At 40.5% G+C, this 18,300-nt stretch overlaps 1 protein-coding gene across 1 annotated transcript in view; it reads right to left on the reverse strand.

Annotated features, from left to right (window-relative positions):
- The window catches only part of ARHGAP15 (Rho GTPase activating protein 15), a 500,572-nt gene that overhangs the window by 229,726 nt on the left and 252,546 nt on the right, over positions 1 to 18,300 (reverse strand). Inside the window, exon 8 of the mRNA XM_075001536.1 lies at positions 16,833 to 16,959. Coding sequence (XP_074857637.1) covers positions 16,833 to 16,959 — 127 coding nt within the window. The remainder of the gene's footprint in view (positions 1 to 16,832; positions 16,960 to 18,300) is intronic.

Here is an 18,300-nt window from a genome sequence, read left to right on the forward strand (position 1 = left end):
ATCTTCTTATTTCTATTACTTTACTTCCAAAATACCAGGAGGAGTGTGTTTGGATTAGATATCAATAACAGAGAAAACTCTAAATACAATTCAGTCTGAGAATCAGTTTTGCTGGCATTCGCAGAGGGATAGTGATTTTAATAATCATTGCAAGAGATTTCAGCATTACTATAAACCAGAAGAGATGACAAACTACCCCCGTCTGATGCCTTTTCTCAAAACAAAGTCCAGTAAGTCACATGTTTTCATTCCACTCCTCAGCTTTCTCAATTGTGGCTGAATGGGTGGGGAGCAGAGGTGAGAATGAGAAGGTGAGCAGTTCATGTGAGAGCTGGCTGAGCTGCAGTAAAAACCAGCAGGGAGCTATTTAGATCGCTGGCAGAGCCCAAGTTTGCAGTAGGACAGTACCTGTAAAAAAAATCAAGTTACTTTCACTGCTGGTGGGAAGAAGATAAATTCTCAGTAGTGGCAGATAGTTCTGGTGGTACTGAAAATTCATGGCTCATTTTATCAACTACCAGTAAAAGAATGAAAATATGTGCTTTGATTGTGGGGAACAGAAATAGAAAATAGTGAAAATGGCAATGCATGGCTGAGAGGAATGACGTGTTTATGAAAGGTAGCTCAAAAATTATGATCCAACATGATACGCAAAGAGAAACCAAGGTCCACCATAGAAAATGCCTCAGAGTTCAGTTTGTGGAGCATGCAGAGACTGAACCAAGTTGGAACAACCAATGTTTGATAGTAGGGTTTAAAAGCAGGATACTAGAAGCAAATATTTTTATCCAGCTCCAAATAAGTTAATCTTTCATTTAGAATACAAGAAATTTTGAAACATCGGTTCCTCTGCTAATATTTAAATTTCTCAAATGCTGTTCATAATGATTTTGTAGGTCTCCTGGAGTGTTATATAATTGCGCTAAATGTGCTCTATATGTTTTTCAAAATGTAGCATCCTATAAAATAGAGGTCAGCAATCTCCAACATGCCGATTTTCAATGGCACGCTACAAAAGCTCAGCTCCCCTCTTCCTCCCCTCTCATGCAGCACAGGAACCCGCTCTGGGGTGCGGGGCTGGAGCAGGGTTGGGGCCCCCTGGAGTCCCCTCTGCAGCCCAGGGCTTAGGCTGCAGCCCCTCTGGAACCTCCACTGTGGCATGGGGCTGGGACTGGAGCCCCACCGTGGCCTGTGGCTGAGGCCAGATTTCCCATCATGGAGTCCTGCAGAACCTGCCACAGGTTGGTTTCTGTCCCACTTCCCCCGGGGTTGGGGATGCGTGTGTGGCTTCTGGCTATGAGGGAGGGTGCAGGAGCAAGCTAAGGGTGGGAGGTCTGGAAAGGAGGGAGGGAGGGTGCAGGAATAGGCTGGGGTTTGGGGATTTGGGTGGGAGGTAAGGTGAAGCAGTTGGTGGGGGTTCAGGAGTGGGCTGGAGGCGAGAAGTCTAGGTTGGGGGGAGAGTACAGGACCAGGCTGACAGTGGGGATCTAAGCAGGAGCGGAGTGGGTGTGGGAGGGTCTGGGCAGGAGGGCATGTAGGAGCAGAGTGGGGTGGTCTGGGCAGGAGCAGGCCGGGTAAAGGGGATTGTTTATCTCTCTGCAGCGTCGTCACTGTCCCTTCCCCCAGCTCGTGGGGTCTCCCTGCCCAGGGCCTGCAGCAGCTCTATGCTCCTGGAAGACAGAGATCTCTGCTCGTGGCCAGTGGTGGTTTCTTGCCCAGGGCCACCAGCAGCTCTGCTCCCAGCCTGTGGGGCTGCTTGACAGACCAGCTGAGACTACATAAATTACCAGACAAGGGAATAAGAAATGTTCAGCCTGTATTAAAAACCAGGGTATTTTTACCTATTTAAGAAAAAATCATCTGGATGAAGATTTAAAGACCAAAATGGTAAAGCTCTGCATCTTCCTTCATTTATTAATGAAGTTGTTGTAAGTAGAACTATTTGTGAATTTAAAAACTATCACTGGCCCTTGGACCATACATAGAGGTCAAAGGTCAAATTTCAGCACTGCACCTCAGAAACGTTGCTGACTCCTTTTATAAAAACATTAGCATTACAGTGGATGCAAAATTAAACTATTTGTTTAATTTGTGATATCTTCTCGCCCTTATATTAATTTTGTTCCTCCAACAATTGGAATTTATTTTATTAACAAAAATATATGTCATCTCTCTCCTTTGCAAGAAAGAAGAAATGTCTGCAAAATGCTTTTGTGGTTTTTTTTCTTATCAGGAGTCTTTCAATATTTTTGAACAAATCTAAAGAGATTTTAAGACAGACATTTTGTATTATAACAGTCCCAAGGGTCATATGCAGGATTGTCTTTACTAAAGCTTCATTCAGTCCCAGTTAAATAAATATGTATTTTGTTTCACTAATCTTGAAGCAACAGGAATAAAGTTTACCCAGGTCTTTATACCTCAGAGAACAAAACAAATATGACAAATCTTTAGAGAGAAAGGCTATATAAAAGGGCTTGAGGTGAATGTTTCAAAGCAAATACACTTTAAATGATGTGCAAATTATTTCAGCACTTGAACATGATTTATGAAAGAGGATTAGTCCACTGAAACAAGAACCTAGTTTAAACCATTTCAAAGTGAAATATGAGACGTGGTTGCGGGAGTAGGCAGGAAAAAACCCAGATTACAATTTATAGGGAAGATTTCTGATTGATTTTCTTTAACATATGTTACCTATATCAGTCATTCATACTTAACTGGAGTGGGAGGTATAATATGCCTTCCTTTATGAAATGTGTCCATAAAATTAAGCATTCAATAATGGTAATTAAGTAATAATGAGGTAATTAATAGCTCAGTGACTATCTTGAAAGTCACTGGGATGCCCCAGAAATGAGCACAAGGAGCACGAAACAATTAAAGATTATCCAAGCTCAAGCAAATAACTTCACAGTGAGTTGCATGTCAATGAATAGACCAATGAGTCACAGGTCACATCTATAATAATATATTATATTATATTGTAATATAACCACATACTCTTCAAATAATGGGTAATAGCTACTCTTAAGTACAATAAAAATGATCACTTTTATGTAATTGTAAAGATTAATAAGTGAGTTAACTTTTCATGGTTCTATAATGACCCTGCTGTTCCAGAAGGTAAAGGAAAATTTAATGAGCCTGTTCAAATATGATTAATACCTAACTTCTTCCTGACTTAAAATCTGGACTTGGTTCAATCAAAATGAATTAAGTGAACATGCAGCAATTCTCTGCCAGGCTTCTGCATGGAAGTTGGTCATGCCCAATTTGAAAATACTCTATTAAGCCCAAATTTTGAAAAATAAAAATCATTATATAATAAATGACCTGATCTTGTAAATAAATAATAATAATCATATTAAAACTCACAAGAATGTTCAAATTCAAGAAACATCTATTGTTTTTTAATAGCAACATAGTAAAACCACCTTCCCAATATAGAGTAGAACCATGCTTGACCTACTGAGGTTGATGCAGGATGAACATAGACACCACATGACTTGTGTAAAGTCCCAAAGTCCTCTAACACTTGATTCTCAGTGCCTGAGTCCTTTAAACAGTGACTGCACTTGTCACTATTATACATTCATCTTCTTATCAGTTGTGGAACTTGCCAAGCAAATTTGCAGCAGGCTCATCAGCAAAGCAAACACTCAGACCACAATCAAACCTGGTCAGAGGACAGTAATCAGCAAACACTCTGACTGTTAAACTCCACGGTCACAGAGGGCAGACTTTTTTTTTCCCAAATGCTTTTCCTCCATTGCCCACTTTGCAAACAGTGGTAACTCTCCCTTGTTCTGTGCAACTGCTCAACTGCCCATGCCAACTCCATGCTCCTGTCTGTAGTAAGCAGGAAGTATTAGGTTTCCTGGGCCTCTGAGGAGAGTAGGCTGTGCAAAGACATCTGTGGGCCAATCTTAGAAATGTGGAAATGTATGAGCAGACTGCACGGGGTCTGCAGGCCAATGGACATAACAGGGCATGGATATGGTGTACGAAAGCAGAAGAACATTGCCAGGGTTACCACAAGCCAGGGGAGGCCAGCAATGGACATGGTCCTGTGCTGCAGAACTGGTGCTTTTAAAAACATTGAATGCCACAGTTGGTGGAGACCCCAAAGGCAATTTTCAGACCACAGTGGATATCTTTGTGAAGCCTGGGGAAAAATACCCCTATGGATACTAAAGAGGAGGATGAGGACAAGGACGGGAGGGTGACTTGGTGCAGGACTCCAACCAGAGCATGAGCCAAGACACATTTGAAACTTCACAACAGTGTATGCATGCCTACCAGCAGAACACAGCTGAGATGACAAAGAGGAAGAGACTTTGATTAAGAGTGTGAACACATTTTTCCTTACAATCCTTAAAAGCAAGATGATGCAAGGCCCATTGCCAAGCTAAAAACGCCAAGTATCAGCTATTTATTGTATTACTCATACATGAAGAGGTAGAAGTACAACAAACAGAAACAGCGTCATTGGGTTAGATGGCAGTAAGCTGAAGGGGGAACAATGTGGTGCAGCTTGTTTATTTTCATCGGGATGCTACTTCTGTCTTCCTGAGATATTGTGACAAAACTCCAAAGGAGATACCCTGCGATTCTCTGCTGAACATTGTCTAGGAACGGTTGCTTTACTTCTTCATTGGTAGGACACTTTACCATGCCACTCTGTGGTGAGTTTCACTGGCACCATTGCAGTAAACAGGCTAATGGTACATGAGTCCAGGCAGGTCACAACTAGCAGGTGTGCTCTTGCCTTTGTGATACTGAGGAGTGAGATATCAGTTAATATCATCACTGCTTGTGGAAAATAGCACAATGTTTGGTGTCATTCTTTCTCTTTACTTATACTGATGGAACTGAGACTCAAATGTTATAGCTCCAATCAGCAAAAAAATCCCCCTCCATCCCTCATGGGTGATATATATCATGGCTGTGTACAAGGAGATCTTGACAGACTAACGAAATGCAGGAACCACTATAGTTTATTGATAAAAGTAACCCAGCCAACAGGCTGTAGGTGGCCTATTCAGCAGCCTTACCATGAATGAGTCAGGAGAAGAGGGTGTTGAATGACATGGAAAGAACAGCTTGTCCCTGTATTCTTCCTGATGAGATCTCTGCAAAAATTGTTGACGTATGTGTAACACCAACAGACCCAGGTTGCCAGCACCAGGGATAGAACCTGTGAATATAGGGTTTAAAGCACTACACTCTATCACTTGAGCTAAAGGCCAGGTTACTCTCAGCCCCATGCTGTAGAGCAGAGACTTCACTCACCCCAGATGAGGTCTCAGTGCCTTTGGGTACTACATATGCATTTGAGGAAAACAGAAAATTTATCTATTGGTAAGGTAAGGGCCTCAAGGGATGCCAACTACCCCCTCCCCCAATTAACAAGTTCTTTTCAGGAGATGTGTTATTCTAATACTAATGAATAAACAAGGAAGAGAATTTGGGAGCATTGGACTCAACAGAGACATATCCTCTGGACACATCTTGGGGTCCCCAATGGAAGATTGGCCATCAGATGATTAAATAAAGCATAGCTTTAACTGAGAGCACTTTTCTGTTGTCCTGTTTATGCCAATCATCTATACACTGGATAGCTGTGTCTTCACTGATTTATTTCCTGACATAAACTTACACACAGTAAAAAAAAAATTACCAAGAGGCTTGGGTTAAAGGAACCTTAAGCAACAGCATGGTGCCTGATGGTACTGGTTAAGCCTGAGGTACTCTTAAGCTGACGTGACTATAAGTATTTCTTATTAAAAGTATTTAAGGGAACATGGGAAGGGAGTTTTGCAACTTACTTTTCTCTCTCCCTTGTGTTTGTAAACCAGTGATATATCTGTCTGCCTCTATAAACAGTTTTGGGCATGGTTGTCTTTGAAGGGTGCCACCTCCATGCAGACAGCTCTCCAGACTCAGAGGAGGAGGAAAAAGAAGAGTACTTGGGAGCACATGTTGAGCAAGATCCTGCAAGCCAATATGACTGACATCATGGAGAAAGATAGAGGCCCAAGGACCCCCAGAAGGGCAAGCAACAGGAAACAAATCAGGACGTAATGGCAGCAAATCAAAATATTGCAGACCGGGGTTGGCTTAGAGGGCTAAAAAGCCTAGTCTGTCTATCTTTCACAGTCACTGGAGACCTCCATGATTGCTGCTTCCTATGACCACCAACATATTACTTGCCATCCCATGATTTATCATGACCCCTACTACTCTAGGAAAGAGAACCACAGCTACACATATGCTGGACATAGGTCTACCCACAATGCACTACATTTTTGCACTCACATTACAGACATATTAACATCCTCCTATTTCTAAATTGCTATACATTACGTTACGTTAACAACTGTAAAACACTGCCTTTAAGATTATTTTGCACATTGAATTTCCGCAGGTATTTTTCTGCTGAATAAATTTCTGGTTTTGGAAAATAAAATTAATTTGTTCACAATAAATATTGCGGAATGCATAATGATAGTCAAAGCAAATGGTTCTTGTAAATGTAAACCAAACATGTAGGTTCAGGAAAACACCCAGCCATATTTATACATGAACAGCAACAATTCTTAGCAGTATCCGAAGCTGCAGGCTCTGAGAACACCCAGCACAGAATGTACCAATGGCTGACGGTTAAATTGTCCTTTCAGTCTTCCTGAACCACATAGCTCTATATTGAGCTTTTATAATAGACCCTGCATCTGGCTGCTCAAAGTCAGCAGACAACCACTCTCCCTCTGCTCTCCACTATGGCAACAGCTTTTCTCTCTGTATCTCACAGATATTAGGCAGGAAACAATGAGCAGATATAAAGAGGGGTGGCAGGTTTTTAAAAATTTTGTTGGTGCCCAGAACCTGCACCCCTCCCCACTCAAATTCTCTTCTCCAAAACCTGCCTAAAGCTTTTAGAGGACGTTTGGGTCCTGGGTGCAGGCTGTGGACTGGAGCAGAGGATTGGGGGACAGGCTGTTGGAAGGAGTTTGGAGCACAGGAAGGATGCACAGCACAGACTCTGGAAGGGAGTTTGGGTCTAGGTGGGGGTGTGTCATGAAGGGTCTGGGAGGAAATGAGGGTGCAGGTGAGGGGGTCTAGGGCACTATTCCTTGTAAGATGTGCTCTTGTGCGGACACTCAGGAGACAGTTTAGTGCTAGGTAGCTGATTAGCAGAGTACCCACAGCTAGGATTTTGGTTTCTACTGCTGGTGTACAATCTCACATTCCTCCTGGCAATACCTCTGAGGGGCGAGGGGATCTTCAGGTGCTGTTGCCCCTGAGTACCCCCTCATCCTCCTGTTTTCCTATACATGTCTTCCAGCCCTGCCTGCCACCCTGGGTGATTTAAAATGTCTTAGGGGCCACCACTGGCAGCACAGCAAGGTTAGAGCAGCTTGCAGCTGCTCACTCATCAAGCTGCCAACATACGCCTTCCTGCAGCTGGGGGCAGAGGGGGATGGGTCCCTGTGCCATGCGCTGCTTTGCATACTACCCCAAAGTGCCCTCTCATAGGCTCACCCCTCATATCCATCTTCCCCTCCCAGCTGCACCCCAGGCCCATGTCCTACCCCAGTCACCCCACCTCCCACACGGTCTGCCCTTGACCCCCCAAGCTGCACCTCACCCTAGCCGTACAGTTGGCAGGTGGGGCATGAGGCTGCCTCTTGCCCATCATGGGGCAGAGGTGGTGGTTGTGGGCACAGGGGATTCTCAAGACACCTACCCAAGAAGCCCCCTCAGGCAGTAGATCATCAGCCACAAGGTCGCTCTTCTCCTCTTGCTCCACAGGAAGTCCCAGAGCAGTGGCCCCTGGGGCAGGACTGAAAGAGGGGCTCTGCCAATCATGGTGCACCCTTCTCGTCTGTGCTTATATGTCTAGCAGCCAGGCCATACTGGTCCACCTACTGTGAGCCTGCTGCCTTCTTGTTTGCAGGTCATTTGCTTCTCTGCAAGAGGCATCTTTCAAACTCACTGAGGAGAGGCAGCATTGCCCTCAGGCAGGGAAGAGACCAGGAGTTCCATACGTTGGGCTCATATAACTTGCTGCCCATGGATTTAAACACTATAATATTTTTTTCACTGACTAAACTTCACAAGCATCCCTTCAATCTGCCAAAAGAATATCCTGTAATCATTCTGTATTTTCTGAGCTGAGCTGATGGGTAAATATTTTCTTGAAGCTGCCAAAATGGCCTACGTACATCTCTGTGAGCCAAGGCAGCAAGGGGTAGCCTACATCCCCCTGTGAACACTAGTGACACTTTCATAGTGACAATGGCAAGGTGGGCTGGTACCAAAATATGGATATGAGCACTATCTATTGCCCCAGCATAATTTGGGTACCCATTGCTGCTAATCCATCCGCTATAGTCTACACAGGAGGGAGATGGTTAATGCTATTTGTGTTATATTAGTTTGCATTGCATTTCTTTGGTTTTATAAAAAAAATAATACTAACTCACCTACACATCATCTAACCTTATACTATGAACCCATTTGGCTTAAAAGCTGACATCATGGTGAAGTAAATGTGGTAGGAAGAGGATTAATTTTTTACCTCACTGAGGTAAATAGAGAGGAGGCAGTCTGAATTCCAGTCTTTGGAGTTAGAATTGGGTCCACTTCTGCACTCTTTTGTCACACAAGTGGTCCTTAGCTTGATGAGTGGCTCCATTACAAGACAACAAGTCTGAGCAAATGCTGCTCAGCATGAGTAAGAGTTATAGAAACTGGCCTTCAGTGATTTTGTAAAAACACATACAGTCATGGCGTATTCCTCCAAACCCACAAGAACTTTAACAAGGTGAACTGGAGAAGGCTACAGATGTCACAAAAATCACCCAACTACAATCTTAGGGAATATTTTGTATTTCAGGAAGCATTCTTCAAAATTTCATAAGTTCTAAGTTTTGTTTTCCATTGCTTATGTACAGACAGCACAATATAAATATATGTACTTTTGTCCTAATCACTTTTCCTTGCAGACAATGGCATTCAGGTGGGCAGTAGACCCAATCATGCAACCTTTACTCATATGAATGCCAACGTTCCTTTGATGTTAACATATATGAGAGAGTTCATAAGAACATAAGAACATAAGAATGGCCATACTGGGTCAGACCAAAGGTCCATCCAGCCCAGCATCCTATCTGCCGACGGTGGCCAATGCCAGGTGCCCCAGAGAAGGAGAACAGAAGACAATGATCAAGTGATTTATCTCCTGCCATCCATCTCCTGCCCTTGTTCTGAAGGCTAGGGCACCATACTTTATCCCTGGCTAATAGCCATTTATGGACCTAACCTGCAAAAATTTATCAAGCTCTTTTTTAAACCCTAATAGGGTCCTGGCCTTCACAGCCTCCTCGGGCAAGGAGTTCCACAGGTTGACTGTGTGCTGTGTGAAGAAAAATTTCCTTTTATTAGTTTTGAACCTACTACCCATCAATTTCATTCGGTGTCCCCTACTTCTTGTATTATGGGAAAAGGTAAATAATTTTTCTATATTCACTTTCTCCACACCATTCATGATTTTATATACCTCTATCATATCGCCCCTCAATCGCCTCTTTCCCAAACTGAAAAGTCCAAGTCTCTCTAGCCTCTCCCCATATGGGACCCGTTCCAAGCCCCTAATCATCTTAGTCGCCCTTTTCTGAACCTTTTCTAATGCCAATATATCTTTTTTGAGGTGAGGAGACCACATCTGCACGCAGTACTCAAGATGTGGGCGTACCATAGTTTTATATAGGGGAAGTATGATATCTTTTGTCTTATTATCGATCCCTTTTTTAATAATTCCTAACATCCTATTTGCCTTACTAACTGCCGCTGCACACTGCGTGGATGTCTTCATAGAACTATCCACTATAACTCCAAGATCCCTTTCCTGATCTGTCGTAGCTAAATTTGACCCCATCATGTAGTACGTGTAATTTGGGTTATTTTTTCCAACATGCATTACCTGACACTTACCCACATTAAATTTCATTTGCCATTTTGCTGCCCAATCACTCAGTTTGCTGAGATCTTTTTGTAGTTCTTCACAATCTGTTTTGGTTTTGACTGTCCTGAACAACTTGGTGTCATCTGCAAACTTTGCCACCTCACTGCTTACCTCATTTTCTAGATCATTGATGAACAAGTTGAACAGGATCGGTCCCAGGACTGACCCCTGGGGAACACCACTAGTTACCCCCCTCCATTGTGAAAATTTATCATTTATTCCCACCCTTTGTTTTCTGTCTTTTAACCAATTCCCGATCCATGAAAGGATCTTTCCTCCTATCCCATGACCACCTAATTTACATAAAAGCCTTTGGTGTGGGACCGTGTCAAAGGCTTTCTGGAAATCTAGGTATATTATGTCCACTGGGTGCCCCTTGTCCGCATGTTTATTAACCCCTTCAAAGAATTCTAATAGATTAGTTAGACACGACTTCCCCCTGCAGAAACCATGCTGACTTTTGCCCAACAATTTGTGCTCTTCTACGTGCCTTGCAATTTTATTCTTTACTAGTGTTTCTACTAATTTGCCTGGTACTGATGTTAAACTTATCGGTCTATAATTGCCAGGGTCTCCTCTAGAGCCTTTTTTAAATATTGGCGTTATATTGGCCGTCTTCCAGTCATTTGGTACCAAAGTGGATTTAAAGGATAGGTTACAAACCACTGTTAATAACTCCACAATTTCACATTTGAGCTCTTTCAGAACCCTTGGGTGAATACCGTCTGGTCCTGGAGACTTGTTACTATTCAGCTTATCAATTAACTCCAAAACCTCCTCTAATGTCACTTCAATCTGAGTGAGTTCCTCAGATTTGTCACCTAAAAAGGCTGGCTCAGATTTAGGAACCTCTGTAACATCCTCAGCCGTGAAGACTGAAGCAAAGAAATCATTTAATCTCTCCGCAATGGCACTGTCTTCCTTGATCGCTCCTTTTATATCTTTATTGTCCAAGGGCCCCACTGCTTTTTTAGCAGGCTTCCTGCTTCTAATGTATTTAAAAAACATTTTACTATCGTTTTTTGAATTTTTGGCTAGCTGTTCCTCAAAATCTTTTTTGGCTTTTCTTATTACGTTATGACACTTAATTTGGGAGTGTTTATGTTCCTTTCTATTTTCCTCACTAGGATTTGACTTCCACTTCCAATCACGCAACCTTTACTCATATGAATGCCAACGTTCCTTTGATGTTAACATATATGAGAGAGTTCAGGAATCCATTTCACGTTAATTCTCTCTGAATCAGTTCTTGTCAGGTGAAGGACGGCAAAGATGCATTAGGCTGCTAATAAGGGTTGAGTCTTCCATAACCTCTGCTAAAATTCTTAGCTTGTGCCTACTGAGTATATTAAGAAGTGACATTTAAGTCACCCATAAGTTTACTGTTACCCTCACAACTGTCTTCAAAAATAATTTTTGTTGTATATACACCGTTTCAAACCTCAACTATTTTTAATAAATGTGAAATTCGATAAGTGTGAAATTATTGGATGCAATGGTATCAAAATAGGAAACCTGTAAACTGTTTATCCTTGCAAAATTTAAAACAAACAAAACAAAGATTGAGGGAATTTATTTAAATTTTACCTTTTGGAAGAAACGTAAGTAGTGAAAATTTCAGCCCCCCCAAATGATTTTTTTTCATAGATTTCTTAACATATAAAAACAGAGTCATAATCTTTTTATTTTCTGTATTAAAATGTTAGGAGACAGACACTTATGTACCCTGCACTGATTATTGAAATCCACATACTTCTGTAGTGTGTGCAAGGCCCTACATTGCTGTTTAGGAGAGGAAATGAAAATGTCTACCATTCCCAATGAAATATAGAAGGTTTTGGTAGCCAAAATATTAGAATTTGAATGGAAACTTGTTGAAGACATAAGGGCTCTATGGTAATGATGAATGAAATGGAATTCAAGGACTGCTATTTATTGTGCCTAACATACTGGGTTTACTTCCCTCCACCCTGTTCTTCTGCTTATTTCTTCTACTTTTTTACCTTTTAGTCTTTAAGGCTGTATCTTTTGGGATGACTGTTATGTTTGTGATATGCCTAGCACAGTGAGGCCCCGACCCTCAACCGAGGCCCCCATGTGCTACAGTAATACTGTAATAATAAATAGCAATATTAACAAAAATGCATCAGTAATCTTCTTGATGACTATTTTTACATCACATTTGGACTGTGTATGCCTTAATAAGTGGGGCTGGTTTCCAAATATAGCACTCAAATATAGAAGAAAATATAAAATACCCAAAGGCCATGGCTACACTAGCTCCCCTGACTTTCAAAAGGGAGATGCTAATAAGCCACTTCAGCAGATGTTAAGGAGGTGCTGCCATGAATATGAAGTGCCTCATTAGCATAACTTTGGCCACATGCATTTTGAAAATGCCGCTTTTGAAACACACACCACTGGTGTGGACAGGGGCCTTTCAAAAGGACCCCCAGCTTTCGAAAGCCTCTTCTTCCCAAAACCAACTGGGAAGAAGGGGCTTTTGAAATAAAATGGATCCTTTAGAAAAGCCCCTATCTGCACAGGTGGTGTGCATTTTGAAAGCCGCACTTTCAACATACTTGCGGTCACCTTTATGCCAATGAGGCACTGCATATTCTTGACAACACCTCATTAGCATCTGCTGAAGTGGCTCGTTAGCATCCCCCTTTCAAAAGGAGGGGCTAGTGTAGCCATGGCCAAAGTGATTACACAAATAACTCCTGTATTTTAAGGAAGGTACAGGACGTTTACCAGACAAGGAACATTTTTTTTAAAGATAAGAAGAAATAATAAGCAGAAACAATAAAAATAATGAAATGCAATCTTCTTAGTTCAGCCAGTTCTAGCTCTTATGCATCACACAGCAATGATGAAGATCAGATTGAGTTTGTCTAATAGCACAGTTTTTCAAAAAATATAAAATATTTAATTACTTTGCCTTGGCAACCTAAAACCGAGGAACAGATTACTGTTACCACTGCATAAGGAAATAACTGAGGACAATTAGTATTTATTCTTGTTACTTTTGAAATAAAAATACAACTCCATCACTTTCAAGGAAATGTAAAATATTAATAAGTATGTGATAAACTGAGTAAATGTGACGCCATAAGGGAATGATGGAGAACAGGTTGGAAATATAGTGCTTTTGGAATGTACTGCATTACCAAGCTTGTGATTGTGCATTTTGACAAGAGCCGCCCTCAGATTGATATAGTAGCCAAAGGGCACTTTTCCTACTGAGAAGCCGTTTGTTTCCATTTGGAAAAGGGAAGAAAAAATGGATTGCAGCCTGCAATCAATAGAGATGCCTCTAGCTGTTCAAGCCCTGACTCATTCACAAGTGGTCACTGATGAGTGGGGTGAAAAAAAAGCGTGTGATAAGGACCCAAATGCAAAAGTCACCACCTCCATATTGAACACAAAAAGTGTGATGCCTATTATAGAGCAAAAAGTTAGATTTTTATTGACTGTGGACAAAACAGTTAGTACTTGTTAATTGGGAACACACAAAACAAAATCAGTCCTTTTCGGAGAACTCGATGATTTAATGGAACAGTAGTGAATTGTAGGATGAGCTGTATGGGCATCTGAAGCTTTAGTAATTCAAATCCAACCCAGATTAGTGGTGAACATTAATTGTTACCATAAGATGGCTGTTCAGTGCCAATGTAAAAGATGAATCTGCTGGTCACAGCCTACTTACTAGCAAACAGGTGTCCACATCACAGAAAGCACCATTACAGCTGGCATTAATTAGCATCACTGGTGGCAGTCTCAAGAAACAGGCAAAGTTCTGAATGATCATGTACGGATTATGAAATATTCCTACTTATTTACCAGACCATCGACTAAAGAGTCCTGGTGTTACTAGCCAAATTTCTTGCACCGAAGGCAGAGATATCCAAAGGGCAGGATTTTGCTTTAAAACAAAAAGTGTCCTAAATGGGCTCAGCACTCCTCTTACCATTGACATAGGACAAGCAAGAGACTCCTGTTGTAAAGTATAAGATAATGGATCCCTGACCACCTGAGAGCTAGACTGAGGTCGTGATTTGCAATGATAATGTTTACCACTACAGGCTGAAAGTCTCCAATTTGGCACTCTTTCATCTACCAACATCTGTCATCCGGTATGATTTTAGTTAGCCTGATGATCACTTATCAAGGTTGTGACAAGGTTTGCTGTGGTCCCATAAAGTTTGTTTACAGCCCCCAATCCTAGCTTTCAATGTTCGGTGCTGTTATTTAGCTCTAATTTACTCCTGAATGTCTTCTAAGAGGCCAGTAAGTGGTAAAGTGTTGGTAATGCTGCTAGACAATATTGACTTCCTGTGGTCTAGCACATTCTCTCATTTGGCATCAGGCAGGTCCAAAGGGTACCACACTAGTGAGGTTCAACCTGTACCATCTTGCTTAGGAAAAACAGGAACTTTGCAAACAATCAATTTAAGAAGAAAAGTAGATAGTCAGTCATTGGAGTTAATTCAGACCAGGCTAGTGGTGACCGAAAGTCTGTATCACTGAGCTGACTAAGGTTCTGGGATGTGTGTAAACTGAGTTTTCTGGTTTTCCAAAATGGAATTGGTGTCCAAGTCTCAAAACCCATAATCACTAATGGTACTAATTGCCAACATTTCTAGGAGTTTCCACAGAGACACTAAGGATTAAATGAGTATAGAGACTTAACCTTCAGTACTCATCACCTACAGGTTTCCTCAGGTGTGAACTGAGGCAAGTACTATTGGGATGTTTGTCCCCACAATACCTGTTCAACCAATAAACGGAAAATTTCAACATCTAGTGCTAGACCTTTGACCCCTTTTTTAAAAGTAGCATTACATTTCATATGTAAAGAAATTATTGCAGATTTATATGAATTGTCTCTTTCTAGTAAATAAAGTTCTGCAGGAGATGTCACTGGCCTTCTAATTCACACCAGTTCCATTTCTTCCTCATAAAGACCCTGCCTAAGCTTTCCATTTCTTGGTTTCTGTCAGGTTGAGAAATAAACATACTTTAAAAATCCCTAGGTTTTAATTTGACTTTTCTGGCAGCCATCAATAAAATGGAAGTTACAGAAAGATCATAACTGTTTAAACTTTAATAACTTTATAAATGCGCTTACTGCAGATACTGCACATATCTTCTCTATGCTTTCCAGTCAAACTGGACAATGAAACGACCACCTGTTAACTGCTAACAATGTGTCATTACCAGTTCTCATGCTTTTTTAAAGCAATTTTGGCTCTAGCTGCCAATAATTCTGGCGACAATACTTGTGTGAACATTAAGGGCACAGAAAGCCAAAGGCAGAAAAGTGACAATACAGTTTGTGCTTTGACTGCTAATAAGTAAGTGAACACTACGATTTTTATAATTCCACATAATTACTTAATTTCATGGGGGAAAATATCTAGATAAAATATTTTCAAGCAAGCCAGTCTGCAGCATTTAAATATAAACTTCAGTTTGGTGAGATTTGTCAACAGACATTTTCAATTTTTAACCATTTAAACAGCCTGTGACAAGATAGAGGCCATTCACAGCTCTACATGGTTTAAAAAAGAAATGTGGACTAAGGTTATATCGTTGATGGTGATCTCTTTCTTCTGTTTTGACTCCTATATCACTGCTGTGTGAAATATGAGTTTTGATACCATGGAAAAAAAAGGTCAGCAAATGGTGAGAGAGTTGCCATGTACTTTGCCATTAACTTTAGTTGAAATAGGATCAGGCCCTTAGACTGTTTCATGGCTTGTTGAGCCTTTGTCAGACTTACAGCAAAACATGCAATTTAAGAACAAAGAGATATACACACGTATTTTCACATGGTACAATCAAAGCTGCTTTACATTCTGCAAAAAAAAGGAAATAGATTCAACTGGACAAGCTACAGAAGCCAAAAATGGCTATAGTTTCAAAAGGAGGGAGTTAACTGAATTTACTTTTGTAAATACATATGTAATCCTCACAGTTATTACCTATATTTACAATCATTTATCAAGGAGAATGAATCAGCCATTCATGTAGCTGTGATATTTCTTATGCTTATAAAACCTTAGCATTTACTATGGTGATCCTGCAGAGACCTGTCAACATGCAAATTCCTGTTTCTGCGAAGGTCCATCAGATCTTTGCAAGAATGAGTTTATCTTAAATTCAGTATGTACATCTCATATCAAACAAGGGAAAATTCTAGATTTGACAGTGTGTATGGTCTCAGGAACTCATGAGAAGGCTCTTTGTCTTTCATCCTCACAAAATTTTCAATGCCTCAACAATATTTCAAAAAGGAAGATTATCTGGGGTAGAATAAATCATTACTCATTGCAGAGATTTTTTTCACTTAGGCTCACGCTAGGCAAATAAAGTAAAACTTTTGACTTCTTTTTTTTTTAAATTATAGTAGAGTTTCTGGTTGTCTGAAGCAAAGGATATTCCTTTTCCTGTACACAGCTCAAGTGCACAAATGTCTGGCAGACAAAATTATTCTATCAAAATTAGTTATTTTCCTGAAATAGAAATAAAGTCTGAATAATAGAATGCTAGGATAGGTTCCAGGTCTCTTACTTTTAAAATAAACACCTTGGATACATATTTTATTTCCTGTGGAATTTATTTAGATTAGAAGACAATGTCTCTGCAATTCAAATGCTAACAAATAAAATTGTTCTTTGTTTAGATGTATGTTATTTACCCAACAAGGGCACAAATAGGTTGTAATATTAAATTCCTAATTTAATTACATTTGTAATATAAAAAAAATTATCTTACACAATTAATTAAAAAAACTTACTTAAAGATCTTCTGTTTTCAGATTTTGGTTCTTTGGACTCAGTACTTAAGCTGTTCAGTAATTCGCTGCTCGAGGATCTTTGAAGTTTGAATTCCAGATTTCTTGGTGTACCACTCTGATATTTTGGCTAGAAATAATGATTTTTTAACAAAATTATATATTATATGGAACTATTAAGTACAAAACTACAGAACACTCACAGAATCAGAAATGGATAGACATTTATCCCAAATGATATAATGAATATTTAAGTCAAGGAAAGTGTAATTCAAAACCTGTTCACCATAAGACTGCTGTTTTATAACCCTTACAGTTGGTTTTAATTTCTCAAATAAATTTCAGATGCTAAATTGGAAAACAAAAGGCCTAATTTTTTTACTCTGGTGACTGAAATGATTTTCGCACTGTATGTGTGTCCAAAGAGCGTCTTTGAATTATTACAAAGAGAAAGTTTGTTTAAAATAGTCTGCCTTCCCATCTTGGAAAATTGCAAGTAAATATTGAGTTTCAGGAACCACTGACATTTCTATATTAAAGCATTTTGCAGGTGGAGAGAAGGAGAGAACTCAGTGATCCCTGGGTGCCCCACTTCACCGATATGGGAGGTAACCAGAATGGGACTAGTTTCATATAAGAGGGGTAGAGCTATTGTATCTGATAATACTTGACACTCCAGAAGGAATATGACCTGGCAAAATGGAAATGCATCCACCCTGGTGCCCAAAAGCTGAGATGCATGCTTGAAGAAAAACATGTTACAGTTTTTTTTCATAGATACACTGGGGAGCATGGGTCAACAATCATCTAGCCCTCCCCACCAGTATCCAGCTTGAGCTGGGGAAGCTAACAATCCAACCAGCAGACCAAATTCAGTGATGAATCAAAGCCATGGGCCAGGTAAAGCATGTTGCACATGCTCTAAGAAGAAGATGGTTATAGTTGCTGCATCTGTGTATTATGCCCAATCCACATTGATTTGACAACATGCATATGCCACTGTCCTGTACTGATAACATGGGTGCAAACACTCAATTGGTATAAACTGTCACTTCTCCACTGAATATGATAATTTATGTCAGCTAAATATCTGCTGTTATGTACCCAGCTACTACTGGTTTGTTTCTTTGTGCTCCTCTCTGAAACTTTCCAACTCCTCCCCAAACCTTCCAGCTAGATATCAAGTGATAGTACACTTGGCCAATGAAATACAACATACAAAGACATAAATCCTCATATCAAACTCCCCGTGGTCTATTATAGCTTGAAAGGTATTACATTGCATATAACTCTTTAATGGAGCCACAAACATGCACACATTAACCCTTTCTAATGTGTCACATAGACCTCAGTTTCAGCTTCTATGCACTCAGTTTCAGCAAAATCCCCTGGAAAATTCAGTGAATAGAGATAACTTTTCTAACTACATTTTGCAGCAATCAAGAGAGATCAATGTCCCATAAAAAGGAAT

This window comes from Carettochelys insculpta, chromosome 8 (genome assembly GCF_033958435.1).
Source record: "Carettochelys insculpta isolate YL-2023 chromosome 8, ASM3395843v1, whole genome shotgun sequence".
Taxonomy (NCBI): domain Eukaryota; kingdom Metazoa; phylum Chordata; order Testudines; family Carettochelyidae; genus Carettochelys; species Carettochelys insculpta.